Source organism: Scophthalmus maximus, chromosome 19 (genome assembly GCF_022379125.1).
Source record: "Scophthalmus maximus strain ysfricsl-2021 chromosome 19, ASM2237912v1, whole genome shotgun sequence".
Taxonomy (NCBI): Eukaryota; Metazoa; Chordata; class Actinopteri; order Pleuronectiformes; family Scophthalmidae; genus Scophthalmus; species Scophthalmus maximus.
This window is the reverse complement of record NC_061533.1, coordinates 926,718-943,364: the sequence shown is the minus strand read 5'-3', so window position 1 is coordinate 943,364 and position 16,647 is coordinate 926,718. Positions and strand designations below refer to the sequence as shown.

The 16,647-nt window shown below is 48.7% G+C and overlaps 3 protein-coding genes and 1 long non-coding RNA gene across 7 annotated transcripts in view; 1 reads left to right on the top strand and 3 right to left on the bottom strand.

Annotated features, from left to right (window-relative positions):
- The first annotated feature begins 74 nt into the window (after positions 1 to 74).
- LOC118314624 (bromodomain-containing protein 3) lies at positions 75 to 9,413 on the top strand. 2 transcript variants are annotated; one of them, XM_035641182.2, is made up of 12 exons: positions 75 to 220; positions 3,111 to 3,461; positions 3,570 to 3,681; positions 3,815 to 3,952; positions 4,083 to 4,227; positions 4,768 to 4,937; positions 5,092 to 5,511; positions 5,594 to 5,722; positions 6,382 to 6,564; positions 6,708 to 6,928; positions 7,006 to 7,304; positions 7,393 to 9,413. In XM_035641182.2, the coding sequence occupies exons 2-12, from the start codon at positions 3,370 to 3,372 to the stop codon at positions 7,509 to 7,511; spliced, it is 2,028 nt and encodes a 675-aa protein (XP_035497075.2). In that variant the 5' UTR covers positions 75 to 220; positions 3,111 to 3,369; the 3' UTR covers positions 7,512 to 9,413. The 2 variants fall into 2 exon arrangements, with proteins under 2 accessions (XP_035497075.2, XP_035497074.2); XM_035641181.2 differs by having other exon boundaries at positions 6,382 to 6,588.
- Positions 9,339 to 10,696, bottom strand: LOC118314628 (putative uncharacterized protein BRD3OS). Its single transcript, XM_035641198.2, has one exon. The coding sequence runs from the start codon at positions 10,127 to 10,129 to the stop codon at positions 9,803 to 9,805; it is 327 nt and encodes a 108-aa protein (XP_035497091.2). The 5' UTR covers positions 10,130 to 10,696; the 3' UTR covers positions 9,339 to 9,802.
- LOC118314629 lies at positions 9,339 to 10,852 on the bottom strand. Its single transcript, XR_004794690.2, has 2 exons — positions 10,690 to 10,852; positions 9,339 to 9,744 (listed from the first exon to the last, which is right to left on the bottom strand). It is a non-coding gene; the product is annotated as an uncharacterized LOC118314629 (long non-coding RNA).
- Positions 10,853 to 11,969: 1,117 nt separating this feature from the next.
- Positions 11,970 to 16,647, bottom strand: part of chek2 (checkpoint kinase 2) — an 8,171-nt gene continuing 3,493 nt past the window's right edge. For all 3 annotated transcript variants that reach the window (XM_035640790.2, XM_035640793.1, XM_035640792.1), the window contains exons 3-15: positions 15,261 to 15,385; positions 15,010 to 15,142; positions 14,592 to 14,682; positions 14,414 to 14,510; positions 14,094 to 14,147; positions 13,950 to 14,014; positions 13,725 to 13,824; positions 13,521 to 13,607; positions 13,041 to 13,201; positions 12,845 to 12,957; positions 12,580 to 12,665; positions 12,276 to 12,341; positions 11,970 to 12,193 (exon numbers count right to left, since the gene is read on the bottom strand). In XM_035640790.2, coding sequence (XP_035496683.1) covers positions 12,092 to 12,193; positions 12,276 to 12,341; positions 12,580 to 12,665; positions 12,845 to 12,957; positions 13,041 to 13,201; positions 13,521 to 13,607; positions 13,725 to 13,824; positions 13,950 to 14,014; positions 14,094 to 14,147; positions 14,414 to 14,510; positions 14,592 to 14,682; positions 15,010 to 15,142; positions 15,261 to 15,385 — 1,280 coding nt within the window. In that variant the 3' untranslated portion in view covers positions 11,970 to 12,091. The remainder of the gene's footprint in view (positions 12,194 to 12,275; positions 12,342 to 12,579; positions 12,666 to 12,844; positions 12,958 to 13,040; positions 13,202 to 13,520; positions 13,608 to 13,724; positions 13,825 to 13,949; positions 14,015 to 14,093; positions 14,148 to 14,413; positions 14,511 to 14,591; positions 14,683 to 15,009; positions 15,143 to 15,260; positions 15,386 to 16,647) is intronic.

The window sequence follows — 16,647 nt, the reverse complement described above, 5'->3', positions numbered from 1 at the left end:
TCAGCAACAAATCATAGCTCCATAAACAGTCTGCAGCCAATCAGAGCGCCCCTGCCGCTCGACCGGCCAATCCGAACATAACAACATGCATGATGCCGCTCGCAACTGCGCCTGCGCACTCGGTAGACAGCTGATAACTCATCTATTATGCTACTCGGCTAATAAAGAGCGAGGAAGCACCGGAGCCGCCGCTGGACGCACCGGAGGAACCGAACCCAAAGTAAACACGCTCTCTGACCGGGGACGGGGGGGTTGGCGGGGCCGCGCGGCGGAGCTCGGTGCCGGAGGTGCAGGAGGTGTTGGTGCGTCGGAGCCGCTCGGCGCCTTCAGACAAAGCTCAGCTAACAGGCTAGCGGCTCGTTAGCTAACCAAACACCGCGGCAACGTCTGCAAAGATCGGATTCGAAAACCAATCGATCCGCTCGCAGCGAGTCTCACCGGGGAACTAAAGTCCCGCTGACTCCCCCAACACTCTCGTGGAAACCGCCGCGGCCGCAGAAAGTCCCGTTAATGCTCTTTTCCGTGCTCGGTAAGTAGCCTAGCTCGGTCGGTTAGCGACCTAGCTCGTATTTTGCATCGGCTTGCCCGCCATCTTTTTAAAGCGAGATAAACGAGCCGCTTCGTGAACCGCAGACCCGCGAGCCGGAGCCGCCGGAGCCGGAGCGGCTCCCCGGGTGAGGACCACCGGTCAGACCCGGTCGGGGCGTCTGCAGCCGCCTAGTGCTGCTGTTCGCGGGATGTGTGGAGTTTGTCGGTCGCGGCGCTGAGTGTTAGCCGTTAGCTCCTCGTGAGCCGCAACGAGCAGCCGCCGGACTCCGACATCTGTTGATCCGCAGGACTCCGCCGACATGCGGGCGGAGGTGTGGGGCTGGCGGGAGGCCGGTCCCGGTGTGAGCGGGCTGTGGTCCCGGTGTGAGCGGGCTGTGGTCCCGGTGTTGAGACTCCGCAGGACTTTAAGGCCTGAACCGGTTTTTCGTGCCGAGTGAACGGATCTGGGTTCGGACCGTGACGCTACATGTGGTTTCATGTGTGCGAAGTTTCCTCCATCACCTCCCGCGGGTCCGGTCCCGGGTCCGGGTCCGTCACGATCGAAGCGGTCCGATCATGTAATCGATGACGTGTTTCGCCGGGGACGGAGGCTCGTGTCGTGAGAAGTTTGAGCAGAAACCAGATTCAAAGCTCCGGTGATTTATTGATGGTTCTGATTCTTTCCGGTTCCGTCTACAGACAGAGACTCTGTATCGTGTTTATTGATCTGATGATTATTTGGCTGAGTTGTTTCCATGGCGACTTGTCGTCCTTGACTAAATGATCGATCTAACAAATGATCAGTTATTGATCAAGATGGTCTGATTTCCTGGTTATTCAATTCTTTAACTCATCAATATATAAGATTTATTGATGAGCTAACAAATGGCGTCACTTTGTTTCCATGGTAACGTGGAGTGATGACACCAACGTTTCAAACTTGTCTCTAAAGAAGTCGATCAGATTCATAATCTGACCTTTGACCTCTCCCTGTGATGTAATTTCCTGTTTGTTAAATCTGTTCAACCTGAGCTAAATGATTTGAGTCATTAAACTGTAATAAATATTTAACACATTAAATATATACTAATAAATATATTGATCTAAAAGATCTTGGAACTAAATGTTTCTTTAACTTTTCACAAGTTATTTGAACATTGTAAAAAAAAAAAATCCTTTTGACATATACATACATACATACATACATTTTCTCTGGTGACATCATCTTGATTGACAGCATGATGAATGACTGGCCGTTGGGGGCGGAGCTTCCTCAGAGTTTCTCTGAAGTGACTGAGTTTTATTTACAGTCGTGCTTGAAACGTTGATGACGTGTCCACGTTACCATGGAAACGAAGTGACTCCATAGAGGTCAACAGTGAGGTTCCGGGATTGAAAATCACATATTCATATTCTCCATTGACATTTTGATTATTAGTCATAATGTGGTAACTGTCCAGGTCGACTCACCACGAGCTGCGAGGTCGTGACACAATGGAACATGAACCTGTAGACGACACGAGTCCGTATGAAAAACATAACGAGAAATACGACACTACCCAGAATTAGTGATAGGCGATGTGGCCTAGAAATAATATCGCAATGCATTTTTGTTGTATCGCGATACACGATATGTATCACTTTATTTTAAAATCTCCTCTAAAATGCTTCATAAATGCACAATTTAACCGTTTGATGATACAATCTCACCAGTGTGGTTATTCTAGTCGTCTGTATTAAAACATTCTTTAATCTTAATCCTTAAACAAGACTGTGATAAACGATATAAACTCTACAGTGATGATGATGAAGGATAAAGTCAAGGAGAAGATAAACTGTCGTTGAAAGTCGTTGGATTATGGGATGAGTCGTTCCTTCGTCTTGAACTTTTGACATCTTCTTTTTTCTAATTATTGTTTTGCTCAGAATCAATAAAACGTTTGATGGTGAAGTTTCATCTCGAAGTTTATCGTCTTGCTTCAGGTTTTTTAAAGTTTTTATATAAAGATTTTATGAAACGTCAATGGAGAAAATGAAGCTGGGACCGGAGACGTTCAAAAGGTGGGCAGAGTCACTGTTGCGCTCTATAGAATCCGTTTCTTGTTTCCCCGTCGTCGGCAGTTCGTCTTTATATACTCACAGGAAGCTGCTGTTTGGACGAGACGCGTCCGTCGTCATAGACAATGATGTCACAATGAGACCTTTGTCCACAATGATAATAATTTAAATCCTCACTGAATGAAGCGTCATCAGTGATCGAGCAGCTTGGACTTCACACACGGAGGATTCTTCAAAAGTAAACACAGGTGTATTGATCAGGTCTGTTTTCAGATCTCACTTCCTGCTCTGATGTCATCGATGCAGCTCTGCTTGTCGAGCAGAAACAATCCGCTCGACAATAATCAATATATGAACAATCATAAACAAACACCCTGGTTCGGATCAGAGGATGATTCATGATCTGTCAGTCAGATCGTTTCTGCTGAGTCACAGCGAGATGTGTGTTAGTGTCTGTGTGTGTTTTGTCAGAACTTCCTGTATGTGGCAGCGCAGCGTTGACGCCGTGTGTCTCTGTGTCTCAGGTCGTGCGATGGGAGTTTGTCTCCTCGGGGGAAACATCGAGCTGAAGCATCATCACCAACAGCACCTGAACTGAACACACACACACACACACACACACCTGTGTGCGCCCCCCCCCACCCCCCACCCCCACAACACACACACACACACACACACACACACACACACACACACACCCTCGGGCCACAAAGGGAGTTGTTTTTCATCTTCAGGTCGGACACTGCCGTCCCACAGTGCATTGCTGCGTCACCGTCGTCCACCATGTCGGACGCCCCCGAGGCTGCGCCCCCCAGCCCCCCCACCCTCACCAACCCCTCCCCGCCTGAGGTCACCAACCCCACCAAACCTGGCAGGTAAGTGCCTGCCCACACCTGAGCTCACTCACTGTCCAAAGAAGGAACACAGTTGGATCTTTTCCAGTGGACAGTGAACGTCACGTCTGACGATGTCGTGTGTTTCAGGAAAACCAACCAGCTGCAGTACATGCAGAACGTGGTGGTGAAGACGCTGTGGAAACACCAGTTCGCTTGGCCCTTCTACCAACCGGTGGACGCCATCAAGCTCTGCCTGGCAGTGAGTCCACACACACACACACACACACTTCAGTCAATAACACACTCCTATGGTACGTGGATGTAGTTTTTCTGTCAGCAGAGCCTTGTTAGCTGCCTTTGTCTTTATGCTAAGCTACGCTAACTGTCTCCAGGACTACCACAAGGTGATCAAGAACCCGATGGACATGGGAACCATCAAGAAACGACTGGAGAACAATTATTACTGGAGCGCCAGTGAAGCCATGCAGGACTTCAACACCATGTTCACCAACTGTTACATCTACAACAAGGTACACACACACACACGCACTGCTACACACACACACACACACACACACACACACACACAGTGAGTTTGAACAGTGATATGTGTGTTTTGTTATCGTGTGTGTGTTGTTAATGTGTGTGTTGTGCGTTCAGCCCACAGACGACATCGTCCTCATGGCTCAGGCTCTGGAGAAAATCTTCCTACAGAAAGTTGCTCAGATGCCTCAAGAAGAAGTTGCTCTGCTGCCGCCAACTCCCAAAGGCAAGAACAAGAGCAAGACACCGGCCGCCACCACAGGTAATACTGCAGTACTACTACAGTACTACTGCTGTACTACTGCTGTACTAGTTCGCCCCCACAAGTAATAATACAGTACTACTACAGTACTACTGCTGTACTAGTACTGCCACAACAGGTAATACTACAGTACTACAGCAATAATACTACAGTACTGATACCGTCGCCGAATGATTGAGTATTATCCAAGAACTGAGCGGTATTGTAGGATGTACTTTTACTGCATTACCAGGTGTTATTCCAGTACTAACAGTAGTCTCTGTCTGTCTCTCTCTCTGTCTGTCTGTCTGTCTGTCTGTCTCTCTCTCTGTCTCTCTTCCTGTCTGTCTTCCTGTCTCTCTGTCTGTCTGTCTCTCTGCCTGTCTCTGTCTGTCTGTCTGTCTCTCTGCGTGTCTCTGTCTGTCTGTCTGCCTCTCTCTCTCTCTCTCTGTCTGTCTGTCTGCCTGCCTGTCTCTCTCTCTCTCTGTCTGTCTGTCTGTCTGTCTGTCTGTCTATCTCTCTCTTCCTGTCTGTCTGTCTCTCTTCCTGTCTGTCTCTCAGTGAGTCAGCAGGCGGAGTCTTCAGCCTCCCCTCCCCCCTCCTACCCATCCCCCTCCCCCTCTCAGACACCTGTCATCTCAACCACGCCCACACCTGTCCAGGCCACGCCTCCAGTCTCTGCTCCGCAGCCCCCAACAACCATGATGCCGTCTGCACAGCCTGTCGTCAAGGTAACAGTGTAACAATATGCAAAATACAGAAGACTGACTTTGTCTGTCTGTCTGTACTCTACCTGTCTCTCCACTTCCCTGTCTGTCTAACAGCTGTCTGTCTGCCTGCGTGACCCAGTGCCTGTTTGTCTCTCCACCTGTCTGTCTCTAACAGAAGAAGGGCGTGAAGAGGAAAGCCGACACCACCACTCCGACCACGTCGGCCATCTCTGCCGGTCGTGCCGACTCTCCGTCCGCTCAGGACGCCAAACCGGCCAAACTGGGGTCGTCCCGCCGCGAGGCTGCCGCCCGCCCCGCCAAGGTCCGGCGTGAGACGGGTGAGGAGGTTGTGGGGGGTGAGATGGGAGGAGGAGGAGGAGTAGGAGGAGGAGGAGGAGGAGGAGGAGCCGGGGGGAGGAAGGGAGGGAAGCTGGGCGAGCAGATGAAACACTGCGATGCCATCCTGAAAGAGATGCTCTCCAAGAAACACGCCGCCTACGCGTGGCCCTTCTACAAGCCGGTGGACGCTGAGGCGCTGGAGCTGCACGACTACCATGACATCATCAAACACCCCATGGACCTCAGCACCGTCCGGGTAACTGTGACGTCATCACGTTGTTGAGCTGCCCTCTGATTGGTCGTCTGATGTCTGACCCCGGTTGTTTTCTCTCCAACAGAAGAAGATGGACAAAGCAGAATACAACGATCCTCAGAGCTTCGCCACTGACGTCAGGTTGATGTTCTCCAACTGCTACAAGTACAATCCTCCCGACCACGAGGTGGTGGCCATGGCCCGCAAGCTGCAGGTAGGTCCGCCCCATGAGCCACTGCCCACCTCGCGCGTCCTCTCGTTGTCCCGTCGTTTATCGTCATCCTCTCGTCATTATCGTACTCTTGTTGTCATCGTCCTCTTTTGTCCTTTCTTGTCGTCGTGGTCTCTCTTCGTCGTCCTTATTGTCTCACGTCGATGTGTCGTCGCTGCCTGTGGTCGTCACTTGTCGTCGTCTCACGCCGTCCAGTGGCCGTCGACTTCATCTCCTGTCGTCTTGGGTGTCTCTCGTCATCCACTCTTCTGAATTTATTATATTAAACACACAATTTTTTTTTTTTTTTTAAATTTGCACTTAATTAAAAAAGGCACTTGAAGCGTTTTTTTGCCTATTTGATGAATGTTTGTGTATTTTATTAATCCTTGCACTTTCAGTTATATCTTCATGGTTGGACTTATAACTTATTGTTCGCTTTGGACAAAAGCATCTGATACATGAATGTAATGTGATCTTGTCCTCGTCCTTGTTGTCTCATCATCCTCTCGTCTCGTCCTCTTGTTGGTGTCTCGTCCTCGTTGTCATCTTTCGTCTTCGTCCCTCGTCGTCATCTCTCGTCATCCTCTCCTCTCGTCCTCGTCGTCTCACGTCCTCGTCATCTCTCGTTCTGGTCTCACCTGGTCTGTCTCCGTCCTCAGGATGTGTTTGAGATGCGTTTTGCTAAGATCCCTGACGAGGGCCTGGAGGCGTCGGTGCCGTCCACCACACCGCTGGTCAGTAAAAGCACCGCTTCCTCCGACAGCAGCAACAACTCCTCCTCCGACGAATCGTCCGACTCCGAGGAGGAGCGAGCCACGCGATTGGCTGAGCTTCAGGAGCAGGTTGGTGCTGCCGAGCAATCACAGGTCAAGAACATCCCGGTTTCCTTCTTTCATGTTGATTCAGTCACTTTGATATAAAGCTAATGATCCACAGCAGTTATTGATCGGCGGCGACAGATATTGATGATCAGTTGTTCCACCAGTTGAAGGCGGTGCACGAGCAGCTGGCCGTCCTGTCCCAGGCGCCGGTCAGCAAGCCAAAGAAGAAGAAAGAGAAGAAAGACAAGGAGAAGAAGAAAGAAAAAGGGAACAAGCCCAAGATGGAGGAAGACAAGAAGCCAAAGGCCGCCGCCCAGCAGCCCAAAACAGCCAATCAGAAGAAGGCGCCGGCCAGGAAAGCCAACAGCACGGTGACGGCGACCAGGTGCGTCCAGTTCTTTCGCTCGCACGACGCCGTCCGGTCGATGTTCGCCAAACTCACCTGTCACTTCCTGTTTCCAGGCAACCCAAGAAAGGCGGCAAGACGTCCGGTGGCGGCTCGGCCAACGGGGAGGACGGCGAGGAGTCGTCGCTGCCGATGTCGTACGACGAAAAGCGACAGCTGAGTCTGGACATCAATCGGTTGCCAGGGGAGAAGCTTGGCCGGGTCGTCCACATCATCCAGTCCAGAGAACCGTCGCTGAGAGACTCCAACCCCGACGAGATCGAGATCGACTTTGAGACGCTGAAGCCGTCCACGCTGCGCGAGCTGGAGCGCTACGTCAAGTCCTGTCTGCAGAAGAAACAGAGGAAGCTGCTGCGTGAGTGACCGCAAGCTAACATGCTAACACGCTGACCTCTGACCTGAACAACCCTGTGACCTTCGTCTCTCTCTGTTCTCCCCTTTAGAGAAGGCAGCAGGAGGCGGGGCCTCCGGAGGCGGGGCCAGCCGATTGAGTGGCAGCTCTTCTTCCTCCTCTGATGACAGCTCCTCAACAGGAACCTCCTCTTCCTCCGACACAGACTGAACAAACACACACAAACACACACTCACACACGTAAACTTCCATCACACACAAAGACAGAGATACACACTCTGAACTTCTTCACACACACACACACACACACACACACCCAGACTTGGAGACTGTATGTAAATAGGCGAACCTGTTTTTTAGATTCTAGTGTCGTTGTTTTTTTTTTCTTCCTGGAGGAAAACAGACAGAAGAGAAGAAGAAGAGGAAGACGAGCAGCCTGTCTGTCTGCCTGCCTGCCTGTCTGTCTCTCCTCTCTGATCCATCAAGACTTTCTTCTTCTTCCTCTTCTTGGACGGCCGGCTGTGACCCCTTACCTCTGAAAACATTCCAGAAGCATCTGTAAAGCATCGAGGAGGAAGAGGAGGAGGATCTCAGTGGTTTTTAAACGATCAACCTGTGACCTGGTTGTGAAGCGTAGTCGCTGAGCAATAATTGAAAATGAGGAAATGCCTCCGAGACAAAGTTCAGGGCATCATGGGACATATAACGGGACCCTGGACGCTAACGGTGGTCCACCCGGGTCCGTCCGGTCTGAGGGGTCGAAGGTCGTCGGAGCGTCAGAATGTGACCAGCTGTTGCTGAGGGATTAAAGTCACTTTGACCTGAGACACGATATTTAAAACATGTTCATCAGCTGACATCGCCATGACGATGTCAGTTGACTGACGTCGTCATGATGACGTTCTCCTGTAACATGATGTCACTGAGTTTAGTTTCCTGTTTGGAGGCGTTGTTGATTATTGGTTATTGATCGGAGACGGTTCAGTGATTATTGATCCGTCATCGACCGATCGATCAGCTGATTGATCAGTTTCCCTCTGAGCCGGACTCGTCCTCTGGTTCTGCCCCGGGGACAGTAGCGGGGGGGGGGGGGGGGGGGCGGGGTCACAGACCCAGGACCTACCTGCCTCCCTTTTTTTTAAACACTACATTTCCTTTATTTTGTTTCCTTTTGATTATTTTCAGGTTTTGTGCCGAACTCGTTTGTGTCTATATAAAATGTTGGAATCCCGCACACCTGTACGTGTACCGGGCGCCCCCACCTCCTTCTGAAGGTCAGAGTTCAAACGTAGACGACGTCTGCTGAGAAAATAAATGTCTGGAGGTTTTGATCAGGAACTTTTCTTTTCTCGTTTATTTTCTAAATGTTTCTTCAGCAGAATTGAACACTTAGTCTTTAGTGAAGTGTCGTCTGATTGGCTCTCCGTTTTCTGACATCACACCACGCCTCCACAATTCTGCTCTCACCTTATTGGTTTGATGAAGTCTGGTCTCAGATCACTAGGGGGCGGGGCTTTAGACCTGGACTGCAGTCTGCTCGGTTGTCATGACGACGTTTCAGTGGAAACTTTTTGAAACTCGTTGAAGCAACAAAACAAAAGTTCAGTTTTATTTTGGACATTTTACTAATTAATAAACAATCAACACACGTCCCCTCAGTGTGACAGACAGGTCGACGGACAGACAGGTGGAAGCTTGTTGCCACGGTAACCTCTTTGTTTTAGTTGATGGTCGAACCTTCGATGCTGATAGTTAATTTTTGTATTTTAATAAGAAAAAGGAAAAAAGTGATTTTATGTATTTGCATGCGTCCGGCCGTATGTTCTTCTTCCATATGTTTGAGCACTGTACAGTATCTGACCGCCCCCCAGAGAGACAGAGTGAGTGAGTGAGACAGACGGGGAGAGAGAGGAAGTGAGTGAGTGAGTGAGACAGACAGACAGACAGTGAGTAAGACAGACGGAGAGAGAGGGAGTGAGAGGGAGACGGGTAGAGGGTGAGACAGGGAGGACGAACCAACAAAATCCAACCAGTGAATCATTTGATGTAATTTACTGATATGATCTTATTTTCTGAGTTCATTTGTTTTTCATAAATAAAAACATAAACTGACTCGACTGGACTCTCATTCATACACACACACGTGTATATATATACACATGTACACAAACATACACATGTATATTTACATACACATGTACACCAACATATACACATGAATATATATATACGTTTTTTCTTGTTTATTCAGAATCATCAAAGTTTTTCATTAAGTCTAAAATCCTGATGAAGCTCCTCCCACACGTGTTAAAGCCAATTAGCTCTTTATTTCCTGACGTGCGAAACATTTGTGATCAGCTCTCATGAAGGGTCAAAGGTCACATGACGTCTCCACTGACCATTTCCCACAATGCCTCCGGGCGCAGGTCAGGCGAGTTCATGTCTGTAAAACAATATACACTCATCAGATGTGAACACGCGTGAACCAGAACCAGAACCGGTCACATGACGCTGCAGATCCTGGACCGGCCCGCCTGGTCCCCCCGGTCCTCCAGGCCCCGGTGGTCCCGGACCAGCACCGCCTGGTTCCCGTAGCTGCTGTACCAGGCCGAGCGGCTGCGCATCAGGTAGGTGGAGGGCGGCGCCGTCTGCTGCTGCTGCTGCTGCTGCTGCCAGATCGTCAGGGACGTGTCTCGGTACCGCAGCCGAGCAAACGGCTCTGAGAGGGCCCGGTCTGCCAGGGGGGGGCGACCTGGATCAGGACCACGAGGACCAGACGGCTCAGGACCAGGGTCGTCTACCGCAGGTGGATCACTGTCCTCGTCCATTAACCGTTCTGACCGACTCAGGTCCTGGTCTGGACCGACTCAGGTCCTGTTATGGACCCGCTCAGGTCCTGTTCTGCCTCAGTCATGTTCAAAACAGGGGAATGTCCAGACACCAAGTCAGAGTTTAACTTCAGGATGAACCCGTACAGGTGCAGGTGCAGGTGCAGGCCCAGGTCAGGCCCAGGTCAGTTCCAGGTCAGTTCCAGGTCAGGTCAGGTCCATGTCAGGCCCATGTTAGGTCCAGGTCAGGTCCGGTCAGGTCAGGTCAGGTCAGTTCCAGTTACATTCGTTCCGTTACATTACCGGAGACTTTCCGTTCTCCCGAGCTATCGGCTCCTCCCGAGCTAACGGCTGCTCCCGAGCTAACGGCTCCTCCCGAGCTAACGGCTGCTCCCGAGCTAACGGCTCCTCCCGAGCTAACGGCTCCTCCCGAGCTAACGGCTGCTCCCGAGCTAACGGCTGCTCCCGAGCTAACGGCTCCTCCCGAGCTAACGGCTGCTCCCGAGCTAACGGCTCCTCCCGAGCTAACGGCTCCTCCCGAGCTAACGGCTGCTCCTCACCGAACCCTCCTGTCGCGTCTGTTGGTTGAAGATCTGCTTAAGTTCCAGGCGCCTGTGACGTCACTGTTGAACCGTTCAGACGTCAGAACACGACACGACGATCCTCCGTTAGCATCGTTAGCTTCTGAAGCTGCTGCTGTATCTAGTAGCAACGGTGCGTCTGCAGTGCTGTCCGGGTAGGAACCGACGAACCACGGACACAGTTCCTCCTTAACTTTCCTGACGTCAGTGGACGGGTCTCTTCATCATCAACTAAATCTGATAAGGATGATAATTAAAATAATAATAATAACTTTACATACAGTCGTTGATCGTCTTTATATACAGTCGCCGATCGTCTTTATATACAGTCAGTGATCGTCTGTATATACAGTCAGTGATCGTCTTTATATACGGTCACTGATCGTCTTTATATACGGTCACTGATCGTCTTTATATACAGTCACTGATCGTCTTTATATACAGTCACTGATCGTCTTTATATACAGTCAGTGATCGTCTTCATATACAGTCAGTGATCGTCTTTATATACAGTCAGTGATCGTCTTTATATACGGTCAGTGATCGTCTTTATATACGGTCAGTGATCGTCTTTATATACGGTCAGTGATCGTCTTTATATACGGTCAGTGATCGTCTTTATATACAGTCGCCGATCGTCTTTATATACGGTCAGTGATCGTCTTTATATACGGTCAGTGATCGTCTTTATATACAGTCGCCGATCGTCTTTATATACAGTCAGTGATCGTCTTTGTATACGGTCAGTGATCGTCTGTATATACAGTCAGCGATCGTCTTTATATACGGTCAGTGATCGTCTTTATATACGGTCACTGATCGTCTTTATATACAGTCACTGATCGTCTTTATATACAGTCAGTGATCGTCTTCATATACAGTCAGTGATCGTCTTTATATACAGTCAGTGATCATCTTTATATACAGTCAGTGATCGTCTTTATATACAGTCAGTGATCGTCTTTATATACAGTCACTGATCATCTTTATATACAGTCTCTGATCGTCTTTATATACAGTCAGTGATCGTCTTTATATACAGTCACTGATTGTCTTTATATACAGTCAGTGATCGTCTTTATATACGGTCAGTGATCGTCTTTATATACAGTCGCCGATTGTCTTTATATACAGTCAGTGATCGTCTTTGTATACGGTCAGTGATCGTCTTCATATACAGTCAGTGATCGTCTTCATATACAGTCACTGATCGTCACTGATCAGCTGATCTGATGAAATCACAGACACTGACACGTTTTTCTAATTTAAACAGTAAAAAATATTAAAGACTTTATTAGAAAACATTGAAACTTTATTTACAGTGTTTCAGTTGTGACGCTGAGTCACCTGACCTGAGGAATGGCCAAATTGGATTGGTCCACTACAGCAAGTCAGGAGGCGGGGCTTGGCTGCGTTTGGCTGGAAGCTCCTCCTCCTCGTCTCCTTTTCGCCCTCGTTTCCTCCCAGAGACTGACCCCGCCTCCTGCCGGGGGAAGGGTCAGGGTGAGTCTTTGTGTGTGTGTGCATGTGTGTGTGTGTGTGTGTGTGTGTGGGTGTGTGGTCACCATGGCAGCAGCAGGCTCTCCAGCAGGGTACATCAGTGTCTGAGCCGTCTTCACCATCACATGATCCTGCAAACGACAGAGGCGGAGCATCGTGACCTCTCATCCACAAACACTGGATCCTACATTTCCCACAATTCACCGGGACAATGTCTTTCATTACTGCAGTACAGTCACTACATGAAGTATTGTTACTGCAGTACTGTAACTACATGAAGTATTGTTACTGCAGTACTGTAACTACATGAAGTATTGTAACTACACTACTGTAACTACATGAAGTATTGTACAAGTAGACGTTAACTACCTGTAACCAGGGGTGATTCAGAGCTTCGTCTATAGTCATCCTCTGACTGGGATCAACAACCAGCAGCTTCCTCACCACATCCTTAGCTGGAAGACAGACACACACACACACACATTTGTGCAAAGTCAGTCATTTTTTAATACTTTAGTACAGTATTACTGCAATACTATTGCAATATGGCCATAATATGGCATTAGTGTGGCAGTAGTATTGTAGTAACAGGCAGTAGTGTTCCAGTAGTGTTGCAGTAGTATTGCAATAGTACCTTGGTCAGAGACGTGTTTCCACTTGGACTGAACCATGGTAAATTGTCCTCTGATGATCTGATCAGTGATCGACTGACCAAAGCTCTCATGGAACGGAGGGTAACCCCCCAGACTGAGAGACAGACAGGCAGAGAGACAAACAGGTAAAAACAAATACATGCAGTGAGACAGGGGGTGAGACAGGTGCGAGCCTACCAGACGAAGAGCAGGACTCCGAGGCTCCAGGCGTCCACACACAGACTGTATCCTCCTGTGGCCTGAGTGAAGACCTCAGGAGCCAGATAGGACGGAGTCCCACACAGAGTCCTCATCAGGACCGCCTGCTCCAGGATCCTGGACTGGTTAAAGTCCGTCACCTGTCAATCAACACACCAACACACCTGTCAATCAATACACCAATCAGTGTTAACAACAGAGGGAACATGACGGAGTTGTGTGTGCACGCATGTCTCTCTATAGTTGAGAGCACCAATTTTGGCTCTACACCCACGTTGTGAGGACATTTTGGCCGGTCCTCACAAGGTCAAGGGGCTGTTTGAGGGTTAAGAGTTGGTTTTAGGGTTAGAATTGGGTTTAGGTTAGGGTAAGGGGCTAGGGAATGCATTATGTCAATGGGGGTCCTCACAACTATAGAGAGACAAGTGTGTGTGTGTGTGTGTGTGTGTGTATGTGGACCTTGATGAGACAGATGTCGTCCTGCGTGGACAGAAGCACGTTCTCTGGTTTCAGGTCCCTATGGATGATCCCGTTACTGTGGAGGTACTTCACACACACACACACACGCACGCACGCACACGCACGCACACGCACGCACACACAGTTACATCCTATCCCCCTCCCTTCACACTGCTTCAGTCGTAACCATAGTAACGGGCTCACCTGCACGGCTCGGAGCATCTGGTAGAAATAAAGTTTGGCCACAGACTCGTGAAGCTGCTGCTGAGACTTGACTCTTTGGAACAGTTCACCTCCCTCCATCCTGACACACACACACACACACACACACACCAGCCCGTTACACACACGTACACACACACACACACACACACACAAACACACACACCAGCCCGTTACACACACACACACACACACACCCTAACTCACAGCTCCAACACGATGTAGTAACTGTCGTCCGTCTGATAAAAGTCCTCTGTCCTCATGAGACAAGGCTGCAGGACACAAGGTGAGGAGGTGAGGAGACATAGACGTTTAATGTTTGCATCTCTTCTTCGTTGGTGTCGGACTCACGTGGTTGATCCTCTGGAGAATCTCCAGCTCTGTCTGTGCATTTCGTGTTGCCGTCTGTGATTGAACACACACACACACACACACACACACACACACACACACACACACACACACACACACACACACACACACACACACACACACACACACACACACACACACACACACACACACACACACACACACACACACACACACACACACACACACACACACACACACACAAACACACGTCCCTGTTCAGACTCCATGTTTGTAGCTGTGTTTCTTCAGTGAGAGGAAGTGAACGTGTGACAGCCAATCAGAGAGCAGAGACTCACTCCTTCAGATTTAAAGTTGCTCTTGTTTATTATTTTCACTGCAAATTTCTTACAGGTCGATCTCTCGAAGGCCAGTTTGACTTCACCACAGACACCTCTGAAACACACACACACACACGGTGAGCTGGGTGGCAGGACACAGGAAGTGACATCACAGCGTGCGGAGCGAGTCACTCACGTCCCGATGCGTCGAGTCAGAAGATATTTCTCCTGAAGATCTTTGGGTAAAGTGGACTGATTGTCAGACATGAGGTCGATGAAGACAAAGACTGAGACAGATAGACAGGTGGACAGACAGACAGACAGGTGGACAGACAGACAGAAAGGTGGAGAGACAGGCGGACAAATGGACAGACAAACAGACAGACAGACGGACAGTAAGGTGGAAAGACAGACAGACAGACAGGAAAAGACCAACTGAATTAATTATAGTAAAAATCAATATTAATAATATTAATAATAATAATTTTGACACACTGTTCTAAAGGGTTCTCAGGCCTACGGGTTCTGTCCAGGTGTATTTGACCGTTTGGCGCCTCGGGCCCCTCAGCTCGTTAGCCCCGCCGCTCTCAGCTCGTTAGCCCCGCCCCCCTCACCTTTGTTCCGCTGCTCAGCCAGAGAGAGGACGGCGTTGTTGACGAGAGGAAGCTTCCGGTCTTTACCGATCAGCTTCCCATCAACAAACGTCCCGTTGTTACTGAAGTCCTCCACAAAGACCTCGCTGTCCTCCTGACACACAGACAGACAGACCGACGGGTGGACAGACAGGCAGACAGATTCTGTCAGACAGCAGTGTTTATTCAGTCAGATTTGATCAGTCAAGCATTAGCATTAGCAGCGTCCTCACTCTGTAGATCCTAAAGTGTTTCTTGCTGTAGATTCTGAACTTTTTCGATCGTGGTTCATCAGGATCGTCAAGGACGTAGTTACACTTAGAGTCTCGTCCAAACAGGTACTGCTCCTCCAGACAGTCTGTCAACAGACAAACAACAAACAAACAATAAACAAAGAGGTACTGCTCCTCCAGACAGTCTGTCAACAGACAAACAACAAACAAACAATAAACAAAGAGGTACTGCTCCTCCAGACAGTCTGTCAACAGACAAACAACAAACAAACAATAAACAAACAGGTACTGCTCCTCCAGACAGTCTGTCAACAGACAAACAACAAACAAACAATAAACAAAGAGGTACTGCTCCTCCAGACAGTCTGTCAACAGACAAACAACAAACAAACAATAAACAAACAGGTACTGCTCCTCCAGACAGTCTGTCAACAGACAAACAACAAACAAACAATAAACAAACAAGTACTGCTCCTCCAGACAGTCTGTCAACAGACAAACAACAAACAAACAATAAACAAACAGGTACTGCTCCTCCAGACAGTCTGTCAACAGACAAACAACAAACAAACAATAAACAAACAGGTACTGCTCCTCCAGACAGTCTGTCAACAGACAAACAACAAACAAACAATAAACAAACAGGTACTGCTCCTCCAGACAGTCTGTCAACAGACAAACAACAAACAAACAATAAACAAACAGGTACTGCTCCTCCAGACAGTCTGTCAACAGACAAACAACAAACAAACAATAAACAAACAAGTACTGCTCCTCCAGACAGTCTGTCAACAGACAAACAACAAACAAACAATAAACAAACAGGTACTGCTCCTCCAGACAGTCTGTCAACAGACAAACAACAAACAAACAATAAACAAACAGGTACTGCTCCTCCAGACAGTCTGTCAACAGACAAACAACAAACAAACAATAAACAAACAGGTACTGCTCCTCCAGACAGTCTGTCAACAGACAAACAACAAACAAACAATAAACAAACAGGTACTGCTCCTCCAGACAGTCTGTCAACAGACAAACAACAAACAAACAACAAACAAACAGGTACTGCTCCTCCAGACAGTCTGTCAACAGACAAACAACAAACAAACAATAAACAAAGAGGCACTGCTCCTCCAGACAGTCTGTCAATAGACAAACAACAAACAAACAATAAACAAACAGGTACTGCTCCTCCAGACAGTCTGTCAATAGACAAACAACAAACAAACAATAAACAAACAGGTACTGCTCCTCCAGACAGTCTGTCAACAGACAAACAACAAACAAACAATAAACAAAGAGGTACTGCTCCTCCAGACAGTCTGTCAACAGACAAACAACAAACAAACAATAAACAAAGAGGTACTGCTCCTCCAGACAGTCT

What these genes read in the sequence shown, in the direction of transcription:
- LOC118314624 (XM_035641181.2), top strand. Translation starts at nt 3,370, where the DNA reads ATGTCGGACGCCCCCGAGGCTGCGCCCCCCAGCCCCCCCACCCTCACC. An exon ending in ACTGTTACATCTACAACAAG is followed by an intron (nt 3,953 to 4,082) that starts GTACACACACAC and finishes TTGTGCGTTCAG; the next exon opens with CCCACAGACGACATCGTCCT. An exon ending in CCATGGCCCGCAAGCTGCAG is followed by an intron (nt 5,723 to 6,381) that starts GTAGGTCCGCCC and finishes CTCCGTCCTCAG; the next exon opens with GATGTGTTTGAGATGCGTTT.
- LOC118314628 (XM_035641198.2), bottom strand. Translation starts at nt 10,129, where the DNA reads ATGGACGAGGACAGTGATCCACCTGCGGTAGACGACCCTGGTCCTGAG.